At 37.9% G+C, this 24520-nt stretch overlaps 1 protein-coding gene across 1 annotated transcript; it reads right to left on the reverse strand.

Moving 5' to 3' along the window:
• Window positions 1-7485: 7485 nt before the first annotated feature.
• On the reverse strand, window positions 7486-23828 carry MED4 (mediator complex subunit 4). The gene is made up of 7 exons (XM_019748055.3): window positions 23513-23828; window positions 18517-18583; window positions 15641-15811; window positions 13342-13399; window positions 11999-12085; window positions 10630-10761; window positions 7486-8180 (listed from the first exon to the last, which is right to left on the reverse strand). Exons 1-7 carry the CDS (start codon window positions 23635-23637, stop codon window positions 8008-8010), a joined length of 813 nt encoding a protein of 270 aa, XP_019603614.1. The 5' UTR covers window positions 23638-23828; the 3' UTR covers window positions 7486-8007.
• Window positions 23829-24520: the final 692 nt, after the last annotated feature.

Raw genomic sequence — 24520 nt, forward strand, 5'->3', positions numbered from 1 at the left:
CGTGAATTCAGCCTCCCTTAGATCCACTTGGAAGAGACACTTTGTTATCCATACTACCAGCTTTCCAAAGAAGCCAAATACTTTCAGATGAAATGTTCCTTCTTTGAGGCACCAAGGATCACGTTGACCCAGGATTATGGAGGAGAACTCAGGGAGTCATCCCTATAGGAGAAAACAGTTTTCTTCTGACATAAAATCACATATTGACACTACCTCTCTATTTTATTTTAAATTATTAAATTATTTATGTTGTACATAGAAATCAGTGCTGCACTTGAGCAGTGTTTACAAAAAATGCAAATTAAAGATAATATATCTTGACTAAAAGGGGTCTACGAAGCTTTCCATTTTATGGACTTTCAGAAACTAAACATAGAAGTTCATACTCAAGGTCCTCCATAAACATTTAATTTTGCATCTACTGTGTACCAAGTACTGTGATAGATATTTAATAATATTTATACTATAACTTAAATCTATCACACTTCCTAATCCTAAATTTCCATTCTAGCTTTCCATGCATTTTTATGTTTAAAATGTTTAAGTATTTGGCTTTTTGAATAATATTACTCAATAGCATTATATGTGACGACGTATCACTCCTCATCTTATTTTTCAGAACAATTTATGGGCAAAGGAACAAAACAGCAAGCAAGCTAAGCTTGTCACCAGCTTCAGTTTGACCTGTTACTCCTGTCTGCTATTCTTTTTCCTTTGCAGATTCACTTTCCACCTATTGTGTGATGACTCCGCAAACAACCTTACCTACAGCTCAGACCTTTTTTTCTAAACTCCAGACCCAGTCACACACCTTTCATCGCTACCTGAGATTTTCCATGTCCTGACTTGGTATGTTCCCAACTGAATTTCCTCTCAGGGAGTAACTTTACCATCTGTTGAGTTGCTCAAATTAGATTCCCTTTCCCCACATGCAGCAGTCACTGTCTTGCCCACTGTGTTTCTATCACATTTCTTGAATCCATCCAGCATCATTGTCCCCACTGCCTCTCCCATAGCCCAGCTCTTATCTTTTCTATAGACTTTTGCTGGGGCTTTACCCCTCAACTGACTGATTGAGGTCAAATACACATAACAGAAAACTTACCACCTTAACCCTCTTGACATTACTCGTAGGGTGAGTTTTCAAAACAAAAATTTGGTCATGTCTCTGCAAACTTCTTTTGAAGGTTCCCCATCACCTGTAGGATAAAATCCTTAATTTGACATACAAGTTCTTTCATAGTTTCCCTAGACTTACGTTGCCATCACACTCTCATCACTTTCTCACACCCTACACTCAGGCATGTTTCCTTGTGCTTCCTCAAGTGTACCCTGCTGTTTTCGACCTCCTTGCCAGTGTGCCTGCAGCTCCTTCTGAACTGAATGTCACTCACACCCTCAATCTGCCTTAACAAAGCCTGACCAGTTTTTCACACCTCAATGCAAGGGTTCCTTCCTCTGTGATGCCTTCCGGACTCAACCAAGCAGACTTTGACATACCGTGTTTCCCCAAAAATAAGACCTAGCTGGACAATCAGCTCTAACGAATTTTTTAGAGCAAAAATTAATGTTAAGACCCGGTATTATATTAATTTTATATTATATATTGTTATATATTAAAGACCCAGTCTTATATTATAGTAAAATAAGGTCGGGTCTTATATTAATTTTTGCTCCAAAAGATACATTAGAGCTGATTGTGCGGCTAGGTCTTATTTTTGGGGAAACATGGTACTACTATACCTTACACAATTTCTACTGTGTTCTGAGTTCATTGGTGGCTTTTGAATTAGTAAGGCTCTAGGCTTAAGTAATATGTGACACAAGTTGAGTTCTTCTAAAGTCACCCTCTTTTATCTTCTTGAATAACTTGATTTAAATTCCTATTGGGTTAAATTCACTTCCAATGTATTTGTGAAGCAATAGATTCTGCAGATAAAATCCTCCCAAATCAGCCTCCTCCTTAAAAATGGCTGAAAATAGGCTCTCACCTATATTGCATAGTTTACATAAAAACTATTTGTAAGAATGATGAGGAAGTATTTTCATATTTTGGAGATCAAGTGGGATTCTCTGAGGACATTCACTGTGGCCGAGCACAGCCTTTGATTATTTGAGGTCTTGGGCTCGGTTCATCTACAGTAAGGCTGTCAGTGCTTGGGTATTGTACCACACATCATGTTGTAGTCTGTGGATTGCTTATCTCCCCCATAGAATTATATTAACTAATGTCACTCCAATAAATTGAATAAAAATATATTTTGAATATTAAAAAAAGAAAAGAAAGTAAGCTCCTTTAGGCTAGAGACTGTGTCTTTCTGTTATCTACCTAGCATCCAAAGTGGTGACTGGTAATGCTAAGTATCTAATGTGTACAGGTTGAATGAAAAATTCAACTATTTGTTGAAAGGAGAAGCTACAAGTCATACTGCAAACAAATGGATCCAGGAAAAGTGTGAAGAATCTGAACCATTCGTGTAATCGATACACCATAGTCCATCTTCTGGTAATGATTATTCACATCTCTCTCACAGGCTTACTCTTATCCCCGAACCCTAAAGTCACATCAACAGGCTCTTAGCCCACGACCCCTTGATCCACATAAGGTACAGTTAGTGTGCTTCTTGATTTAGAGACCTATGAACAAGAAGACATCCTTCCCAACACACAGTAGGTATATGCATATACCTACTCAAATATGATCTAAAATAATGGTCAAACAAGAGATAAGATCATTGTGATAAAAACTCCCATTCCCAAAGAGGAAGAATACGAGGACAATTATGTTCACAAACTCATCCTAGAAAACATGCTATGTACCTCATTGCTGAATATCACTATGGTAACCTTTGAAATACTCCCCTTGGGAAGCTATGCACCAATGCCAGTGCCTAGTCCACTCTTCAAAGCAATTTTGGAACTCTTCTTCTGGAATGGCCATCAGAGCTGTCGTCATATTACCCTTGATGTCCTAAAAGTCATCAAAATGTGTTCCTTTCAATATTTCCTTTATCTTCGGGTAAATAAATAAGTCATTGGGGACCAGATCAGGTGAGTAAGGAGCTTGCTCCAATACAGTTATTTGTTTACTGGCTAAGAACTCCCTCACAGACAGTACCGTGTAAGCTGGTGCATTGTTGTGATGCAAGAGCCACGAATTGTTGGCAAAAAGTTCAGGTCGTCTAACTTTTTCACGCAGCCTTATCAGCACTTCCAAATAGTAAACTTGGTTAAACTGTTTATCCAGTTGGTACAAAGTCATAATGAATAATCCTTCTCATGTCAAAAAAGGTTAGCAACATCATTTTGATCTTGATTTGGACTGATGGAACTTTTTTGGTCATGGAGAATTGGCTGACTTCCATTGTGCCCTTTGCTGCTTTGTTTCAGGGTCGTATTGGTACACCCATGTTTCATCAACAGTGATAATGTGGCCCAAAACATCATCTCGCCTCTCCAAAAGGTTTTGGCAAACTTCAACTCTACTTTGCTTTTGTTCATTGGTGAGCTCCTTCAGGACCATTTTCGTACACACCTTTCTCATGCCAGTATTTTCAGTTAAGATTTTCCTGTTTCTCTGTTGATGTTTACTTAGTCTGCTGTGCTTCTCACAGTCAACTGACGATTTTGATGCACAATTCGACAAATTTTTGTACCGTTTTCATCAGTTCTGCTCGTTACTGGTTGCTCTGACTTCTCTTCATCAGTGGCACATTCTCTCCCCTCAGAAAAATGTTTAATCTATTTGTACACCGCTGTTTTATTCATGGCATTATCCCATAAACTTGGACTAACACGTCCCTGATTTCACTTACACTCTTGCCAAGTTTAACAAGAAATTTAGTATTTGTTCATTAATCTAATGCAAGCTCATTCTCGTAAAAGCACACAAAAACACGCCAACAGCAATAATGAACACCACTTAGCAAGACACCGCCACATATTGACATGAACACAGCTGTGAGACACTGATATACCAAGGCTATGAAATTTACTGAGCTGTTTGCACTGTGCTGCCAATGTAAGCGCATGGTCACAAGTTTGCGAACTTAACTGGCAGACCTCGTATATACCTGTCTGCTCTCACAGGTTATGTTAACAACCTGTTCTTTAGATATGTCATCATCTTTCATGGTAGTTACATTAATTCTAACGCTGTCCTTCCCAGCTCAGGACAGAGTTGGCAGCTCAGGGGTGCCCATCTTCAGCTACCCACCCACCGTGAATGAGAGCAGCCTGAGGACCAGCTTTGTGCCCCCCATCTTGGGCTGGACTGCAGCGGTTGGCAGCCTACACCACATTTTCTTTACTTTTATCCATCATGGACACTTGTTTCCATGCCTTCGCTATTGGTAAATAATGCTACAGTGAACATGGGAATGCAGATATCTTCTTGAGTTAGTGTTTTCGTTTTCTTCCAATAAATATGCAGAGGAGGAATTGCTGGATCCCATGGCAACTCCATTTTTAATTTTTTGAGGACACTCTATAGTGCTTTCCATAGTGGCTGTCTGAACACATTCTTTTTTATTCTTTCAGATAGACTTTCTGTTTTGACTTGCTGCACACAATAGCCCCCCCAAAACAGAGTCGGACTTGCTTACTTTGATATATTATAATGTAAGTGGGTCTCAGTACTCTTTTCAGTACTTCAGGATCAAAGAATACATTTTTTAGTGTGGGAAAAGCAGCAATCCAAAAGCACAACATTTCTTTAAAAATTTATGCAAACTTTGGATTTACACTTCATGAGACTCATGTGTTTGACTATAACATTTTTGCCCTATCTTTAACTAATCATATCTTTAACACTCATATGTCTTTATTTGCCTTTGAACTCTTCTGGCCCCTGCCACAACTCTTGGGAGGTATTTTTTCACCTTCATTTGAGAAGTAATAGTTTTGCAGTAAGTGTTGAATTTAGTACTCAGTTCCTTAAATTTTATTTGTCATCCTTAGCACTGTCTGGATTTGTTTTATACATTTGTTTATGTGCTTATTATTTGTCTGTCCCCTGCCCCTCTGCCTCAGAGTCCAGGAAGGCAGGCTCTCGCTGTCTTATTGCTGTATCCTTGGCACCTAGAAGATGCTCAAACATGAGGAAGAAAAGGAAAAGCTGGGGCTGGGGGTGCGGAGATAGCTGTGGGGGCACTGGATCACACTGGGTATGGCAAATATTCCTTCTCACTGACTGACCCTGGAATGGCCTTGGAAACGTTTTCAACACAGTAACCAGCACCAGTTAATGAGTGACGATGCGTAATTGAGACCTATGCCAAATCCAATGCTAATATTTAATTCTATATATTAGAAGGTAAGGCAGCTAAGACACTTAAAAGAGAGGTTTCAGTAAAAGATTTAGGGGAGAGTATGCCTTACTTAAGGGACGTAAGAAGTACCCACTTTGTGCAACAGAGCTCCTATAAATGGCCATAAAGTCAAGTTTCAAAGAAAATAATTTTCCCATATATTCTAATCCGATCTATCATGACCAAAGACTTGGTCTTATCAAAATTGCTAAAAAAAACTAAGTTTAAATGACGATAGAACGAAAGTACTTGCTAATTGAAATTGAATTAATCAAATTCAGTAAAATGATGTTAAGTGTATTATATATATTGGTATACAAGGGACTTCAACATGCAAATATATACCAAATAAATCTAAAATAAAATACAAAATAAAAAACAAATATCTCACTAGGATAAACATTCATTAAACTTGTAGTTAATAGAATTTACACAGGCTCTTAGGTGATGTTAAGGGTGAATTGGGTCCCCCCCCAAATTCCTATGTTGAAACCCTAACCCCCAGTACCTCAGAAAGTGACTGCATTTGGAGATAAGGCCTTTAAAGGGATGATTACGTTAAAAGGAGGCCAGTGGGGTGGGCCCCTAATCCAATATAATTGCTGTCATGAGAACAGGAAATGTGGTCACACAAGAGACACCAAGGCTGCAGGTGCAGAGAAAAGGCCATATGAAGACACAGGAAGGAGGCCATGTGCAAGCCAAGGAGACTTGCTAAACCTCCCAACACTATGGGGACTTCTAGCCTCCAGAACTGTGTGAACATAAATTTGTTGTCTGTTATTTTGTTACAGCAGCCCTAGCAAACTAAACTAACAGGTGGCCTAAATCTCATCTTAAAAATTATAATAGAATAAACATTTGCTATCATGGCTTCCCACGCACTTTCCATACCTGGCATCCTTGAATTAGAGTTTTGGCAGCAGCAAAGCGATCTTTCAGGACCGAGTTCAAACTTTTCCTTTCCTTGGCTTTTAAAACAGGGTATGAAAGGAACTTTTGAAGACAAAATAATCTTTTTTAACCTGAAAATTTTCAAACATACCTGAAGTAGAAAACAGTACAATAAATTTCCATATACCCTATACCCAGATTTAATAAGCACCAAGATTTTGCTGTATTTGCGTCAGCTCCGTCCACACCACTTTCTTTCCCTTGACTGTAGTTATCTTTTTTTAATGAGCCAACTAATATTTTATTATATTGACTGTGTAATGGACACCATGGAACGACAATAATTTATATATATTGGCATGTCACTAAAACTAATTCACATCAATACAAACATAAATTGAACTGAGGTAATTAGAATTCCAAACTAGGATACTCATTTCATGCCATATATTATTTAAGATACCAATGTAAAAAGCATAATTCTGTTCCTGGGAAACTGCAAAAGGTTGGAAGACAAATATTTTTTCTACAGGAATCATGTTTCACTTAAATAACCAAAAGGAAAAAAAAGTTGAAAATAATTGAATTCTTAGTTCCTTGGAAAGATAATAAGATTACTAACGAAAAATACAGTAGCATCTCAGGAACATTTCACTTTTTTGTTTCTTTTTAAAAGGTATATATGTAGATTTTTTTAAAGATTAAAATCTATACCAAAATGTTGATATAATTTCTGGGTAGAATGCTAACAATTTTATCTTCTGTGAGCTTTACTATATTTGCTAAAGGTTCTACAATAGATGCTGTATTACTTTTGTAATCAGGGAAAAAAATATGAAAGGCACAATGTCTAAAATTGATAAATCAAGATATAATTGCATAAGCATGTTATTTAAACACGGAGGTTAACCACCAGAAGTTAAAAGTGGTTAAGAGTTGATTCTTTCTGGGAATTGCAATAAGAGGGAAGATGAAGGCAGACAATGTTTTACATTCTAAAATCTCTGTTATTCTTAAAAGCAGACATTATTATGCCAAGTTTTAAAAACTTATTTAAAAAAAAATACTTCATTCTATATCTTCTAAGAAGAATGGCAGTTTGGGCCTTTGAGAAACCTACCAGTTGAGATTACTAGTTCAATTGTATTTATTAAATCATGTTCATCCACACTCTAGAATTCTACTTAAAAATGTATAAAATGTAACTGGGTTTATAGAAATAATTTCCTACCTACACTGAAGGTAGTTTAAATTAAAAAAAAAACACACAAAAAACACAGAGTACAAACAAAAGTTAGTTCATTTACAAAAATTACAATAACTACAAATATTACAAATTGAGACAATTTCTCCTGTTCCTGTGACAGAAGCTAACAACCTTCACTTTCAATGAGAGGTTTTGTTATTTTGATATGACACACATTCAGTGATCCACTTTTTTTTTTTGCTTTTCTAAATAGTTCCAGGAGGCCTATTAGTGATATATACATGGGTCATTTCCCTCAAATCTTACTTCCAGAACTACTACGTGCAAGTCCAACACAACTGCAACAGAACACAGTCAGACGGCATGAATTGAATAATCTGTTTTTTCTAACAGTAATGTTTGATTATTCTCTAAATAGTCACCAAGTGTTTTAGAACTGAAATCATGATTTTTGGCTTTATAAAGAAAGTCCATTGCGATTTTTAATAGGCTGCACAATCCACTATAGCCAATTGACTATTTTTACAGGTTTGCTATTATTTAAGAAACAGATTTCTACAGTATTCGATTCTGTGTGCTTTTTACCTCATATTTTTTTTAATCAGAGTCACTACTACTGCTCGAGGAGTCTGTTGACATAACTTCTACATCATCTTCATTTTCTTTATTATGCCCCGGAGGTTCCAACAAAAAGTCATTACTGTGATTTGGTGGTAACATATTCATTGCCATATCATTTGACTGCCAGGGATACTGTGGAGCAAGGACATCTGGGGGAAAGAAAGAAGCACATATAAGACATTCCTGTAATTAATTTACTTCTAAGTGACTGTTCTCTTCATGCACATAATTTGAAATAAATATTGTTAAGGCTAGAAATCAAAATACACATTTGGCCAGATTAATAAAGATCAAATTTATCAAGGAAAAGTGTGATGTTTTAGTAACTACAACCTATTTTATTTGTAAAAAATCATACTTCACCATAAATAACTATTCATATAGTCAGCTGACATAATTTTTCTTTTGCAAGACATTCACAATCACAAATATTTCCTAATCTATACATAGTATATGTACAAATAATATATTAGATCATATATGTTACTTTCTATATATTTTATATTATAAGTAACTAATGTATATTATACTATACTACACATTACAAGTTTAAACTGCCTTTAGACTTCAAATCCACTCTTCAGCCTGGACCCTGAAAACATTTGTCTTTTGCCAGCAGCCACAGTGCTAATAAGCTCGGTCAGTAGAGGGCACTGGAGGGACTCTACCAAAGAACAGGCTTCTCCTCCTGGGTCTGGTGTCTTACTTCTTACTCCTGTGGTGCCTGACCAGTGTGCAGGACATCACGTGAGGCTCACCCTCCAGCCAGTTTCAGTGACATCCCAGGGGACGGTTTCCCAGTAAGTTTTGCCATTACCTCAACAGGTGGCTTTCCAGCAAGTCTCCCAGAAACCTAGTGGGTAATTTCCTGCTTGCCAGCTCATCTAACTTCTGTGACACCTCATCTAACTGTGGCTATAGCTGTGGTATATTCACAGCTATACCTCTCCTGCTGAAGGTGCCATGAAATGAACAGAAGCCTTGGGATGGGGGTGGGAGGAGTCTCTTCTCCACTGGTTCCTTCCCTTGGGTACTCTGCCTTGGTCCCAGATGTAGTAGCTGCTCCCTGTATCTGTTCTTCTTCTATTTGTAAAAAAACAGTTCTCTTTATCCAATAGTAGTTTAGTACCTTGTTACTATACTAGTTAATAATTCTTTACATTTTCCTTGTTCAGATTGCTGGTGTGGTTTCTGTCTCCTGACCAGACAGACCCTACTGGCACATGACACAATACAATCACAAAGAGAAAAATAAGGAGATACCCAGGGAAACTAATGCAGTGAGTTCCCAGTTTGTACTTTAGGTAACAAACAAAAATGATGCTTACAAAGCATTTTTTGTAACACAGAGACATCCTTACAATGATATGTTAAGCAAAAAAGAATCTAGATCATGTTTTTAACAATGTAAATATTAGGTGCAAAAGTAATTGCAGTTTAAAACGTTAAAAACTGCAAAAATCACAATTACTTTTGCACCAACCTAAGAATACAGAGGAAAAAAAATCAAATAGGTAAAATATTAAATGTGATAGCTCAAAGCAGTAATTTTTTGTCCTTGTTTAACTTTTTAAATGTTCTACCAAATCAAAACAAGTCACCTACATGAGATAAAATATGGGGAACATAGAATAAATATATGCAAAACTTGAGGAAGACTGAAGCTTACCGTTAACCAGGTCTCCCCAAAATGCTATTTTATAAAGTTAGTAAAAGCCTATAATAAGCTTTGTTATTCATTTTGATAACTTGGGAGTTTTTCAAGAGTGTGTTCACTTTATAATCTTTAAACTGTACATATGTATGTTTCATTCTGTTTATACAGCATTTTTCACAATTTAGAAAAAGCTATGTTTAGAGCAGTAACAATAAGAGAGGCCCAATGCCTGAGGAAAACAGCACATTAACAAATGAGACAGAGAAGTCAATTCATTATAATTTCATAACCTGCATCTAGAACAGTCTTTAAACTACAGTTAAGTGAAGAGCAGGGCAAATTGGCAGAAAACCTAGCTATTAAAATGAGTTGGAGGCTGGCCCGGTGGCTCAGGCAGTTAGAGCTCCTAACTCCGAAGGCTGCTGGTTCGATTCCCACATGGGCCAGTGGACTCTCAACCACAAGGCTGCCGGTTCAACTCCTTCGACTCCCGCAAAGGATGGTGGGCTCTGCCCCCTGCAACTAAGATTGAACACGGCAACTTGAGCTGAGCTGCCGCTGAGCTCCCGGATGGCTCAGTTGGTTGGAGTGCATCCTCTCAACCACAAGGTTGCCAGTTGGACTTCTGCAAGAGATGGTGGGCTGCACCCCCTGCAACTAGCAACGGCAACTGGACCTGGAGCTGAGCTGCGCCCTCCACAACTAAGTCTGAAAGGACAACAACTTGAAGCTGAACGAAACCCTCCACAACTAAGATTGAAAGGACAACAACTTGACTTGGAAAGAAGTCCTGGAAGTACACACTGTTCCCCAATAAAGTCCTGTTCCCCTTCCCCAATAAAAATCTTAAAAAAAATAAAGTGAGTTGGGTCTGGTACCTCAAACTTTTTCAATAGCCAAAACCTTGGTCTCTTTGAAAGCATTCTTTTAATTTCCATTACCTGGCAATCTGCCTGCTGCAAGTGCATCCCCAGGTAAATGACCATTCACACCATTGGTGGAAGGATTATTCATCTGACCCAATAATCCACTTCTCATCTCTAAATCAGTTGGGTAAGGTCTCCGGGGGTCCCCTAAAACAAAACAGAAAACAGACTGCTTTTAATCCAATCACATATAAAATAAGCATCAGTGCGTTCTCTGAAGTATTGATTTTCCTTGGTTGGTTCACTTTGAAAAACTAAAGCTACATTTTCAATTTTGGAATATGAAGGTCCTCTTATCAATTGTTATTAAGAGGATAATATATTAAATTTAAAAATACATGCATTTTTACTTCTTCTCTAAATCTTCACAATATACTATTCTCTATATGAAAAAAAAAAGTGTCATCTTAGCAAACACTCCAAATGACATATTAAGAAAATTATCTCGATTCTTCTAACTAACTTGCATCTTCTAGTATTAAAATAACAATGATACATACTCTGAGAGAGAGTAGATCAAGACACACTTTCTTTATGATAGAAAGACTGAATGCTTACTGGAAGGACTGCCTAAATTAAAACCTTTTTCTAACCAACCTCTTCATCTTGTCACTTAAAGACTAAATGTTTAACTTTCCAGTGGAATATCAAGAGCCATTAATCTTTATTTCCAATCATACTAAATAGCAGTTTGGGGTTGATAAAAACCTGGCCATACCTGGACCAACTTTTTTGTATTTCTCTCCAACTCCAGATTACTTACTCACCCCACACACTGTAGTTACTGTTAGTGTTTTTAGTATGGCAAAATACCACTACCAGGAATTACTGAAGTTGAGATAAATAACCATCTCCCATTCCTTCCCAAAAGACTGCTGTTCTACCTTAGTGGTTCTGTCTTATAAATCATTTATCCATTGTCAATATAGCAGAGACCTGTTGCTTCCTTTGCTGTTTCTTATTACTCAGCTCTTTCCAGTCCTGTGTTTCCTGTTGGGCGCTCAGCACTTCATCTTTATCACCTAAGAGTTGGGACTGTCTGTTTCCCAGGCTGGAATTTTTGTGTAAATCCTAATGACTCTAAAAAGTTGGCTTCTGGCTAGTCTGGGTTTTATGGGCATATAAAGCTATATCATCACATATTATCTTATACTTTAAAAAAGGAAACACAGTTCCTAGTGGCAGTGGCTTTGTAGAAAACCAAACCGATAAAATCTATGACCTATATTCTCACTTATAAAACCAAAAAGATGTAAAAATATGTAGCAGATGTTTCTAAGGATAAATACATTCAATATTTAAATCTTTTTTCTTACTTTTGTGTACAGTCACCTAAGAATTTTCAAAACCACATATATCTAGTTAAAAAGAGAAGTATTTTTACCTGGAACCCAGGTCAGTGGGGCACACACAGCATTACTAGCACTAATCCTGTGTGCGTACTTAATTATTTCTTCAGAGGAGATAGCACCTGAGAGAGTCAAGAGGAGAGCGTAATACTTTAGTAAACATAGATGTTTATAAATGCATACATCATAGTCACAAACAATACTTAAATTTTAAGTTATCTGAAATAGGATAATCTGAGTTACCTACCTTCCCTAAACATGTCTGCATGTATATTACAAACTTAAATCAGACATTTCCAAACTAAAGAACAGATATTCAGAAAAATCAGCTGACAAATTTAAAGTACCAAATTTGGGAGACTAGCATCATTATGCTCAATAACCTCAATTATTAATTTCCATTAAATACTATTACTGTTCTGAAAGCAACACTGGACACAAATAAAATAGAGAAAACAGAGTATTTCGTCTCCCAGTGACATCCAAGCTATTAAATCAGAGCAGCAGTTCACACTACACGACTCAGCTGTTAGCATAATGTGACCCTAAGGTCATAAGTAGACCTAACTAGAAAGATGTCCACAATACATTCATGAGGTGAAAAAAAGTAAGCTGTTAAGTATTATGTATTCACCACCTGATTTTTGTTTTACAATATATGTACACATATGTATTTGTATTACTCTCGTTATGTGTATTTATAGATCTAAAAAAAAATCTGGAAGGGCAGACACCAAACATAAGTAGTGATTATTTGAAACAGGAAAAGAAGCGGAAAGTTAGACAAGTCTGAGATCACTAAATGTCAATTCTTAAAAGGAAGTAACCAGAGTTTTCATTACAATTCTGACATTTAGTATACAAACTAAAAGAACCAAAGAGATCCAAAATGGAAGCGTCTTAGAGAGAAGCAGGGAGGGGACAGGAAGGCCTCCTGGGCATCTGCACCACCATATAGGTGTACATCCCAAAGCCGTAACTAGTTCTGACTTCACCATGGTCTTAGTCCCACTACAGCTGACCAATAGACGTTTTCTTTCATTCTCTATCATTTCAAGACCCAATTCAAACCCCACTTGCTACTAGCTCATCATTCTCTTCCCTTCTCCAAATAATTTATAAACCCACTGTCTTTATTGCACATTCAGTTACATGGCTATAACTTGCCTTGTATTATTGCTTCCTATAATCATTTGAAAGGGAAGGTGATACCTCCCTAACAATTCCTAGCACAGTGCTAGAACACAGCAGACACTTTACAATGAAAATTTATTGGAATCTCTCAACAGCAGTAAATGATTACTAGGAATACTCTCTCATTAGTTTCTTGAAACCAAAGTTGGGTTTTTCAGAAAGTCAGTGTTCCCACAGTACTAACCTTTTCTTGCTTTCTCTATTGATTTCAGTTTTTCTTTTGCTTGGTAAACAGCTGTTGCCTAAAGAACATTAAAAAGAGAAATATGGTTTATTAACTATGTCAAGGATAGTTTTGGGCTGAATTCACATCATTTCTCCCATAGGAACAATATGCAATTTGGAAATCCCCACAATTTATTTGTAATATTCTGAAATAGCACTGGGTATCATTTACATTACAGTTACATTCAATGAAACAAATATATTCATGAATCAGTCTCCACTCACACATTAGTTGTTAGAAACAACATACAAATTGGACTGTTTACTAACTTTTCTTTATGCCTTCTATTATAAACATGCAAAAGAGATCCAGACCACGAACCACCCCCAAAGTATCCTATTCTTGCATCTAGTTCAAGCATAAAATACCTAAAACTTTTTTTCTAGTTTACAAGATACACTCTTGGACTGATACTCTTACTCATTTATTCATCACCACTGCCTCCATGCTTGGTGACTGTTATATGAGAACACCCCTCCCCCGGTCCCCACAAAGGTACTGAAGAGTAAAATGAGGTTAACCTAGTATATGCATCCTCAACTAGAACACAGTGGTTAAGAGTATGGCATCAGAGAGATTTAGGTTCCATCTCTACTTTTTATCCTCTTTGGGCAAGGTAGTTATTCATTTAAAATCTTGGCTTCTTCATCTTTAAAGTGAAAACAGTGGTACTGACCTCATGTAATTGTTATAAAGACTGAGATAATGCAAGTGAAGGGGAAAGCACAGGGCCTGGTGCACAAGTGTTCGATAAATGTCAGCTGCTATTATCTGTATCATAAAACTCAGTCTTTCCATAGTCCTTATGTTCAGTCTTTAGCTCAATAATTGTATTTTTAGGAACCTAATCTAAAGAATATAATGTGAGATGCAGAAAGAAAAGGCTTTTCTGAAAGGATATTCATCAAAGCATTATTTATAACAAAGTTAAAAAAATAAACGAGGAGGACATAATTATATAAAAAATGCTTAAGTTTTTGTCCCCCCCCCCCACTTTTCTTCCGCCTTCCGCCTCGCCCCGACCCCCACTCCAGTTCAAGCCGTTGTTTCTCAGTCTAGTTGTGTAGGACACAGCACCCTGGCCCATGCTGGTATTATGAGCCTTGCGCTTCCCCCCAGCTGAGGCAGTCGGTCACCAGTTGTCGGTCGGCCACTCACAGCAGCTCACGGCAGCTCTCACCGGCTGCTGGCCGCTCACGCTGACCACCGGCCACTCATGGCAGCACACCGGTGACCTTGGTGTTAGGAGTACGGTGCTCCAACCACCTGAGCCACCGGGCTGGCCCAAAATATGCTTAAGTTTTAACAAATAGTAATGGGAAGTCAGTTAAGACCCTGCTAATGATAATAAGGTAAAAACCGAATACACCTGAGACTGAAAGGCTATACACCAAACTGAATAGTGGCAATCTTTGAGCAGCGGCACTAAAGGCAATTTTCTCCTCTCCTTTCTACTTTCTGCATTTTCTGAATATCTTTTGATAAGCAAGTATTACTTTCAATTTTCCTAATGCAAAATAGATTTTTATTACATATTCTTTAAAAAAGTATTTAGTTCAGGTCATTTCTTTAGTAGGAGTGGTTAATTTAACCTGAACTGCTCAGCCTTCTATATATTAGGAGCCCATTTTGACACAATTTTGAAGAGATTTATCAGGGATAAGGATGCCAGCTGTGTCTGGTCCATATGAGAATCAAACTCAGCTGTTTCTGCAATACCACCATAGAACAATTACATTAGTTCGTATTTAGTGAAATAACTGGGCAATAATAGCAAGTGAATTGTCTCCTTTAAATGGCAGACAACAACAAGAAAAGGAAAAACTAGAGTCCATGACATCTATCCTAACTGCACTTAGTTTAGGATGGAAGATTAATATAATTTGAATCAATTTATAAAATTGGAACATATTTTTATTCATTTTGAAATATTTTTAAAACTGAAGTAAAGATTTAGACTATTAAAAACTAAAACTTGTATCATGACATGATAAAAGTAAAGCTTCCCATTCCTGTAATGCTATCCTATGAAATCTTGCAATGATAAAACGTGGTTCAACAGTAACGCAGACTATCTGAACACAGTAAGTACAAAGAAAATGACAATGGCCTTTCACTTAACCAAACTGACAAGGTGTCATTTTTAGACTTGGAAAGTTAAGTTTTTTGCCACTTCAAAATACCGGTAATAGACTTATTTTTCAAAAATATATTAAATAAACAATATCCTTTTTAAAGACCCAGCATGCCAACTTACCAGTATTTGTTCTGCTTCCTTTAGCTGTTTTTGCAGCTGCTGAATATCACTGTCTCTCTTCTCTACTTCTTTTTCTAAAACTTGCATTTCATGATGGATTTTTCCCTGATTAAGTGCCAATTTCATTAGTTCTTGAAACTCCCCATCTCTGTGAATTAACAACTCCAGGACCTGACAGATAATCGTTGATTAAAGCAGACAATAGAATATTAAAAAGCTACATTCCAATGAAACAAAGCATCCATATGTGAATTGGCTAGGCTATAAAATTTTAACACCTTTAAAATATTATTTTTAATCCTTATTAAAAATAAACATAGCCTATCGATGATTATTTTGGAAAAGAGATTAGTATCAAGATTTTCCTCTTTTTGTAATTATATACTATTCTTTCACGTAAAACAAAACTAGTCTTTCAGAACTAGCAACGTGCCAAGAGGAACAAATTTATTCATTTCTCAGGGAATAAAAAATTTTAAGGTTTATCCTTTAAAATATAATGTAATGGAGGTTCCCTAAATTTTGGTATTTAAGATGATTTTAGTCGGCATCAAGAACTTAAAAAAACCTTTAAAACACATTTGTGCTAATATTAGAAAAATGTAACTGTCCCATTAAACCTGTGATTTTATGCATAGAACTTAGGATGAAGATGGTTTTAAAAAGAGTGATTTCAACAAATAGTAAATAGATGGTATGCAGATATGGCAAAAACTATGAAGGTTAAAAAGCAGAAATTACAAAGTCTAGGTTTAAAACTCTAGTCAGTCTCTCATTTATTAGCAGTGTGACAAGCAAAAGTTACCTGACCTTTTGGAGCCTGTTTTCTCATTCGGAAAAGAGATATAATAACAGCACCTTATCACATAGGCTGTTACGAGGCTTTACTATATAATATATGCTAAGTACACACAGAAGAGCTCAATAAAGGTTAGTTATCCACATCACCCCCCATAACTAAAGAATTAAGTTGCAATCTTATCTAAATACCCTTACTCCATAGTGCTAGTAGGGAACAATATTGCCGAAAGGAAATGGCAATCAAAATTCAGAATCGGTTTAAAAAATACTATCAAAAATTTGTTAAACATTAAAAAATACAGATATGCCTCAAGTTCCTTTTGATATGAAGTTCCTCTCGCTTTTATAGGACTTCGGATACAAAAGACAAAAGACTGAGCTGCATCCTGTACTGAGCATTTATTTTAAATAACAATAGAAAGTGTTTTCTGTAAAAAGTGTATTCTATTTAATAGCTCTATAATCCCCATTCTTTTCAAGGCACCGGAAGAGACAGCTAGGTTGCCATTTCCATGAAAACTACATTTTAAAAAAATTATTAATCAACGTAAGTAGTACACATTAGTTCCATGTGTACACAACTTTCAAGTTTATACCAGTTTGACCTATTTTGTATACTACCAGAGGTAGTAAAGATTCTCTTTAGATTTTATTGTTGAGTAGAGAAAAATTTTTCAACTTAAGTGAGAAGACCTAGGTTCCACTCATCCATTAACCTTTAGCTCATTCGTCCCCCTGGAACTCAATCTCACAGGAGATTAATTGAAGATCTCACAGGAGATTTAATCTCACAGGATTAAATTGAAGACCATTAAAGGGCTCTCCTAACTCTAGAATTCTTTGTGTATGAAAATATAAATAGTCAAATAAAATGGTGGCTAGAAAGTTTTCAAATGGGCATACCCCTCTAATATTCAACAGTTTCAATGAAAATTATACAGGAATTCACAGTACTAAGTACAAGATACAATTCAGTGAATTGCTAACTCTTAAAAAGCATAAGAAAGGTTAGTGTTGGTTACGGAGGTCTTAATTATGGGGTTCTGAATAATCTGGGTGACTTGTACTAAGTGCCTAGGAAATAAAGTCAAAACTCACATTTCACTTTTTGCTCATTTTGTATAAATTTCTAATTAATGCTATGAGTTATTTATTAACAAAGCACCTGAGACTGGGGTTCTTTGATTAACACATTTGTCGCTAGGCTCTTTCTTTTTCAAAAAACAAAACAAAAACACAACTCTACTATCCCTAAAATTAGCAGGTGTTTTTTAACTTGCAGACATATCTGGTTCCCCCCCTCTCCCTTGAGGGGATTAATCCTTGAAGAAAACAAGTTCTCTTTAGAGTACATCAGATTTTTCTGCCCCCAAAACATATCCTAAGACACAATTAAGATAATGACCGGGTAGAGGGTGGGGAGAAGAGATCTATTAGAGACTGTCTCCTTTTCTGTCTTTTATCTTTAAAAAGGTTAATTCTTCCTATTTTCTCTTAAAAAGATATTTTTGTGTGGGGGAAAAAAAAAACCCATAGTATAAAATTTACCCTTTAAAAAAAGTTTCTAATCAGAAAAAAAAAATCTGTCCACTGTAGAAAATTGGGAAGCACAAAAAAGTTTAAAGAAAATAAAAACTACCTGTAAACTCAACATCCAAAAATAACTAACCTTTATTAACAGGTGTATGCTCTTTTATTTCCATTCTTTTTCAAGTTGCATTAGGGGAACCAATCCTACAACAAATGCCTAGTTTATGAGAGCACTGACCTTTTTGATTCCAAATATTGTTTTAACCTCCACTTAATGTGGCTTTATTGGTTAATTCAAAAGACAAAAATAAATAAATGTGTAGCTGTAACTAGAACTGTAAGGGAAAACAATACTGCTATGCCCTTAGACAACTATTTGCTTCTTTAGCACATCGTTACCTTATATAAATGATACAAAGTAAATACCAACTTAAAAGTTTCAATTAATAAATTAAAAAGATCGAATCTTCTGTTGTCACAAAAAATAAATATAAATAGGAAATTATGGTTTGGGTTGGTTTTGACTTCAAAAAGAAGCCACTGACCTGGTTTTCCTCCTCAGCCTGTAACAACTTTTGGTTTCTCGAAATTGCCAGCATTTCTATAAGCTCCCTAAAAAAGAAAACAAAAAGAAGTAAATAAAATAAAAAACTTTTCAAAGTGAATACACAACAGGCTTTCTTAACTGATTTCTACGTGACTTTCTGGATTCCTTAGCATCCGCAGCACTGAGTACCCATGGCCACTGCCCTAAGTCCACTCCAACTGTGGACTTCAGCTCTCACCAGCTGCACACTACACACTCACCAAGACTCAGCTGTGTTGGTTACCAAACCTTTTATTCAAGGTTTGTTACCAAACCTTGTTGTTATTATATACTGTAATTATATAAATTGATACCCATTACATAAATACCAATGAAATATGATTGTAAACAGAAAGAGCTGTTTCTATAAAAATTGAAGCTAAATGCTTGGAAACACTCAACAGAGGTCTGCAAAGGACAACTGTAAAGAACCAGGAAAGTCAAAAACCCAGCAGAGTCTGCCCTAAGAGTACTTGATGAGAAACTAAGTTCTCATTTCACTTGAAAGGACCCAAACTAGAAATTGCAGCCAATGCATTATGGGTGGTTTATGTATGAAAAACTCCTACATCAGGGGTCTGTCTGCAGGCCAAATCCAGCACATCTGCAGTTTTTCTAAATAAGACTTCCTTATTTAGAAAGGAAGACAGTCATGCCTCTTTATTTACCTACTGTCTATGGCTGCTTTCCCACTACCATGGCAGAGCTGAGTAGTTGCAGCAGAGAAGTTGTAGACTGCAAAACCAAAAATATTTAGTCTGGCCCTTCATAGAAAAAGTTCTCTGTCTCGTCTTATATGAAAAAAGTAGTGAAAACATAAATTTATATGTTTTAAGGTAAAATAAAACAAGAAATGGATGTATCATTTTTTAATGACTTTCTACTTTAATTAAAAAACTTTTTTAAATTAACCAAACAGGTATCAGGTAAGAGGGATTCTTACATATAATAGAATCCTATCTATTTGGGAAGCTCATTTACTAAACATGCCAATCCTATACGAAAACTATTATATAGATTAGGAAAAAGTGGTTAGCAGGTAATATTTATATATTAGTCCCAAACTTGTTGACAGATGAGATTTTTCAGCAATTATGCAGGAAGTAACAGCTTCACAATTTGCTACGTGACACTATTAGTCAGTCCCAGTGTTGGCACCTTCCCTCTGGCTGCCAGGCTATTTTTACCTTCCTATTTCTAACTTCCTTCCTGCTAGCCTCATATTATTTTTCTGGATGGTACCAACCGGACCCAAAATTCCCCATAGCATTGTGCATGAATTAATTAGCTAAATAATGAAAAAAGTGGATACAGGAATGGAAAGTCTTCATTCACTCGTTCATCAAATATTTCTTGTGTGCCTATTATGTGTCAGGCACTTTCTACATGTGTGGGTTATACAAATGAACAATGGCACTTAAATTCTAACACAGGTGACAAGAATAACAAACAAAATACAAAAATAAAGCCAGAGTTAAGGGTTAGGAAGAAAATGTATTTTCTCTTTCTTATGACTTTATTACTAACATTTTCTTTTCTCTAGCTTACTTTAAGAATATAGTACATAATACATACACAAAATACGTGTTAATTGACTATCGGTAAGGCTTCTGGTCAATAGCAGGCTACCAGTAGTTAAGTGTTGGGTGAGTCAAAAGTTATAAGCATGGGAGGCCCCGGTGGCTCAGGCAGTTAGAACACCATGCTCCTAACACCAAGGTCTCGCTGGTTCGATTCCCACATGGGCCGGTGAGCTGCACCCTCTACAGCTAAGATTGTGAACAACAGCTCTCCCTGGAGCTGGGCTGCTGTGGGCAGCTGGAGGTTGGCATAAACTGCCGTGGGCTGCCGTGAGCTGCTGTGAGCGGCCAACCAACGACTGGTGACCGACTGCCTAAGCCGGGGTGGGGGGAGCGCAATCTCATAATACCAACTGGGCCAGGGAGCTGTGTCCTACACAACTAGACTGAGAAACAACAGCTTGAACCGGAGTAGGGGGGAGGTGGAAACGGGGGGAGGTGGAAACGGGGGTGGGGGGGGTGGGGGGGGTGGGGGGGTGGAAACGGGGGGGGGGAGGGGGGAGAAAGTTATAAGCGAATTTTCGACTGCATGGGGAATGGGTGCCTCTAACCCTTGGCTTGTTCAAGGGTCAACTGTACCGCACTTCAGGTAAATTAGAGGTAAACAGAATTAATAGACTGGTGTGGAAATCTCAAGATTCCTATCAACAGGGTTTCTGTGGGGCAATGAGTTCTGAGTTATTATACGAACAGGTTAAGAAAAACTTTTTGACTACAATCTATCTATACGTTTTCATTTTTAAAATTCCTCCAAAGACTACCTTATTCTGTCACGTTTTTCAAAGTAATAAATATACTGAAAGGCTATATAATTAGGTTAACAGTAAAAATTATATTCCAAATTTCAAAGCTACTATTTTGAAAAGTCAGAGGTTACATTTCACACAGAAACTCAAAAAAGAAATCAATTTACTGGGCTCCAGAGCAGAAGGGTGAGACACTGAATATACTCAATGAATACGCTAAGGCAAAGATTTGAAATTCTAAGACTAAGAAGTACTCAGAACAAAAAGCAGCAGTCACTACTTCCCAAAGGGGGTGTCACATCTTCATAAAGTCAACATATTTACAGAAAAATTAATCACTACCATCCATTCCATATGCTTGGTCAAAATGAACAAATAATAAGAAGCATTTTAACTCAATTTCATACTTGACAGTATCATCAAGATTCCTTTGCAAAGATGTTAGAAGCCAGTCAAGTATTAATTAGACTTGGCCCTCAGGTGAGCAGTCTCCCAAAATAAGATATAGCTCAACGGACCATTTCAAACAGAACACGATCCAGAATTTAAGGAAGTGGAAAAATTACCTCAAACAGGAGCAACAGCGGTATTTTCCAATTAATCATTAGTTGCTCTGAATCTAATGGAACACAAATTTACATCAGAATTACATGGCTGCCTATTCAAGGTACTTCAAAGTACTCAGAGACCCAGTTTGGATGACCAGTGATTCTAAAAGCACCAGTTACAATAGGCTGAATGCATTGTTTTGCAAACGACAGTTGGTCCTATTTAGAAAAGCAGTGGGCTAGTCAGTGTGTATGGGATGTTAACTTGGTGTTTAAGAACTTAAAAAGAATAAGTCCTGAACGTGAACTAAATGAAGCTTCACTAGCTGTCCCAAAGAGTCATGTTACACAGAGCAGAGACATGAATAATTGAACTAAAAACTTATCGTGAAAACTCTGTCTTGTTAGTGTCTTTTTACTAAGAAATCATGCTGGTATTCATTGACAGGATTAACTGAAAAAGGAAACTGACAAGGTTTCTGACAGGAACTACAAAACCAACAAAAACAGGAGAAAATAGCACTTACATTAATCTGTATAAACATTTACACAGAGGCAACACATTAAGACAGCTGCCTTATGCCTCTGAGTTTCTTGTTCACTGTATTGACTGCTGGTTGCCTGTAGATTCCATGTACTCTATTTGTAGTCACGCAGCATTTGAGTCTAATAGTCTAAACAGTGGATTAAACACATAAACTATTTAACTTCTGGTGTGTCTTTTTATTACATCACTTAATATCATGCTGACCTACTAATCTGGTAAGGCATGCCACAGCAAGGACTAAATTCACAGCAGATAAAATGCTGACCATTAGTAGGGTCAGGTAACATAATATATAAGATTTATTCTAAAGCTGTCCAAGAGTGTTGGCTACAGAAAAGATGACACTTAAACTGGATTCTGAAGGATGAATGAATGATTCACCAAGTTGGAGGTGGAGTGGGAATGGCACTAAAGACGAGGAAGTATGATAACTTTAGAATAGAAAGCATGCAGAGGCTGGAGTGAAGGGTAGGAAGGTCGGAGGGATGTGGATCTAAATGAGAACAAGAGGATGGATTAATTAAGAGGAAATGGAGAAAGGCTTTATCCCACACTACGCTAAAGAGTTTGGACTTTATCTCATTGGGCAATGGGAACCTACCAAATATTTTAAAGCAGAAAAGTAATTCGAGATGCCTCTTTAAAAGACAGCCCTGTTCTTGGGCAAAATAGAATGATACCGTGAAGAAGACGCACGTAGGCAACGCATTATGAAACAGTTAAGAATAGGATGTAAAACCGTGTGAATGAGAACAAGAGGTCAAATCTCAGCAACATTTTAGGAGGAAGAACCCAAACAATTTTAACATCCAAGTGAATGTGAGGGAATTAAGGAAGCCTCCAACTTGACAGGCTATCATGAAAAATGACAGAGTACAGAGAATAACATCCAATTTCATCTCATGCCTCTGCCATACACACTGCACTCCAGCCCTCCCAAGCCTGCAATTGCACCACGTCGTGTGTGCTCAGGTTCCCAGGCCTTTGCTACCTGCTGCCTAGTGCACCTGGTGAACTCGTTCTTCCAAGGCAGTCCTTTCTCCAGGAAGCCTACCCTGATCACAACCAGGCCAGGCGCCTAGTCCCCCTGCTCTATGATAGGAGCCCGCGGCGCAAGCCTCTGATAAAAACAGGTTCCGCGCCAGTCATCTGTTTACACATCTGTCCCCCTTTACAGTGAGTGGGGTCCTTCTCACGGACATCTAGTCCCCCGCTCACTGCCGTGTCCCTGCCCTTGACACCCGGTGGTAGTAGCTTTTTAAATGTTTGTAGAGTGTATGTGGTCGAAGGGGCTCACACCAGGCGATCTCTACGGTCTGCTACGGTTCTGGCAGTCTCGGGGTTCCAGGGCCACTGTCATTAAAACGTCCGCTGACGGGGGAGGGGGGATGCCGTCTTGAAGCCCCGGAGGGCTGCGGACGCCACGTCCACGACAACCTTGCGCGGTCTTTGGGAGTGAGCGCGGGGGTCGCCCTCCCCGCGGAGTCCCTGAAACTAGCGCCAACCCAGGCAGGTCCTCAGGCGACGACATTACCTCGACAAGACCTCCAGATCTTCCAGCGCAGACAGCAGTCGCTCCCGCGTGCTGTTACCTCCCGCCGTTCCCGAGCTGCCTCCCGGCCGCTCCTTCTCCTTCTCGCCGCTCGAAGACGCCGCCATGCTCCTCACGGGCACGCAGCCTGCGTCTGCGCAGCTGTGCACTGGTGAGGAGAGGCGGGTTCAGGAGGCGGAAGGAAGCGTCACCGAGGAGGGGCAGAGAGGCCCGGTCACAGCGCCGCCTAGGGGCCTGGAGGTTCACTGCGGACGCCTGCGCCATCTGCTGGGCCAGAGAGGGTTTCTGCGCTCCAACCCTAACTGGCAGGCTGGTCAGGTTCTACTGCACCTTCCGTTCTGCAAGTCGGAATGGGAAGCTTCTGCTCAACGGATTTTAAGCGTTTGAAGGAATTACGTAATGGCCTTGTATCAGCTTCTTCGTGAAATGGGCGGGGTCTCATCAGTATTAACCTCTCTTTAGTTTTCATTTCCTTAACACTAGTCCCACCCTACTGTTTGGCCTCTCGGGAGCTGTAAGCACCTTAGCACAGGAACCATAATCCATCTTTTTATTTTCCCCTGCAGTTTTTCTTTATTGTGGTAAAATACAGGTAACAAAATTTACAATGTTAATTGTGTATAAGTGTACATGTCAGTGATATTAAGTACATTCATATTGTTGTGCTACCATCACCACCGTCCATCTCCAGAACTCTTTTCATCTTGCAAAACTGAAACCCTGTATTCATTAAACAACTCCCCATTCCTCCATACCCCTAGTGCCTGGCAAATACCATTCTACTTTCTTTCTCTGTGATTTTGACTGCTCTAGGTATCCCATATAAATGGAATCATACAGTATTTGTTTTTTCATGACTGGCTTATTTCACTGAGCTTAATGTACTCAAGGTTCATCCACATTGTAGCATATGTCAGACTTCCCTTCCTTTTTAAGGATAAATAATATTCCATTGTATATATACACCACATTTTGCTCTGTTGCTGGACA

The sequence above is a fragment of the Rhinolophus sinicus genome, chromosome 16 (genome assembly GCF_057876585.1).
Source record: "Rhinolophus sinicus isolate RSI-liver-muscle chromosome 16, RSI-T2T, whole genome shotgun sequence".
NCBI classification, from domain to species: Eukaryota; Metazoa; Chordata; class Mammalia; order Chiroptera; family Rhinolophidae; genus Rhinolophus; species Rhinolophus sinicus.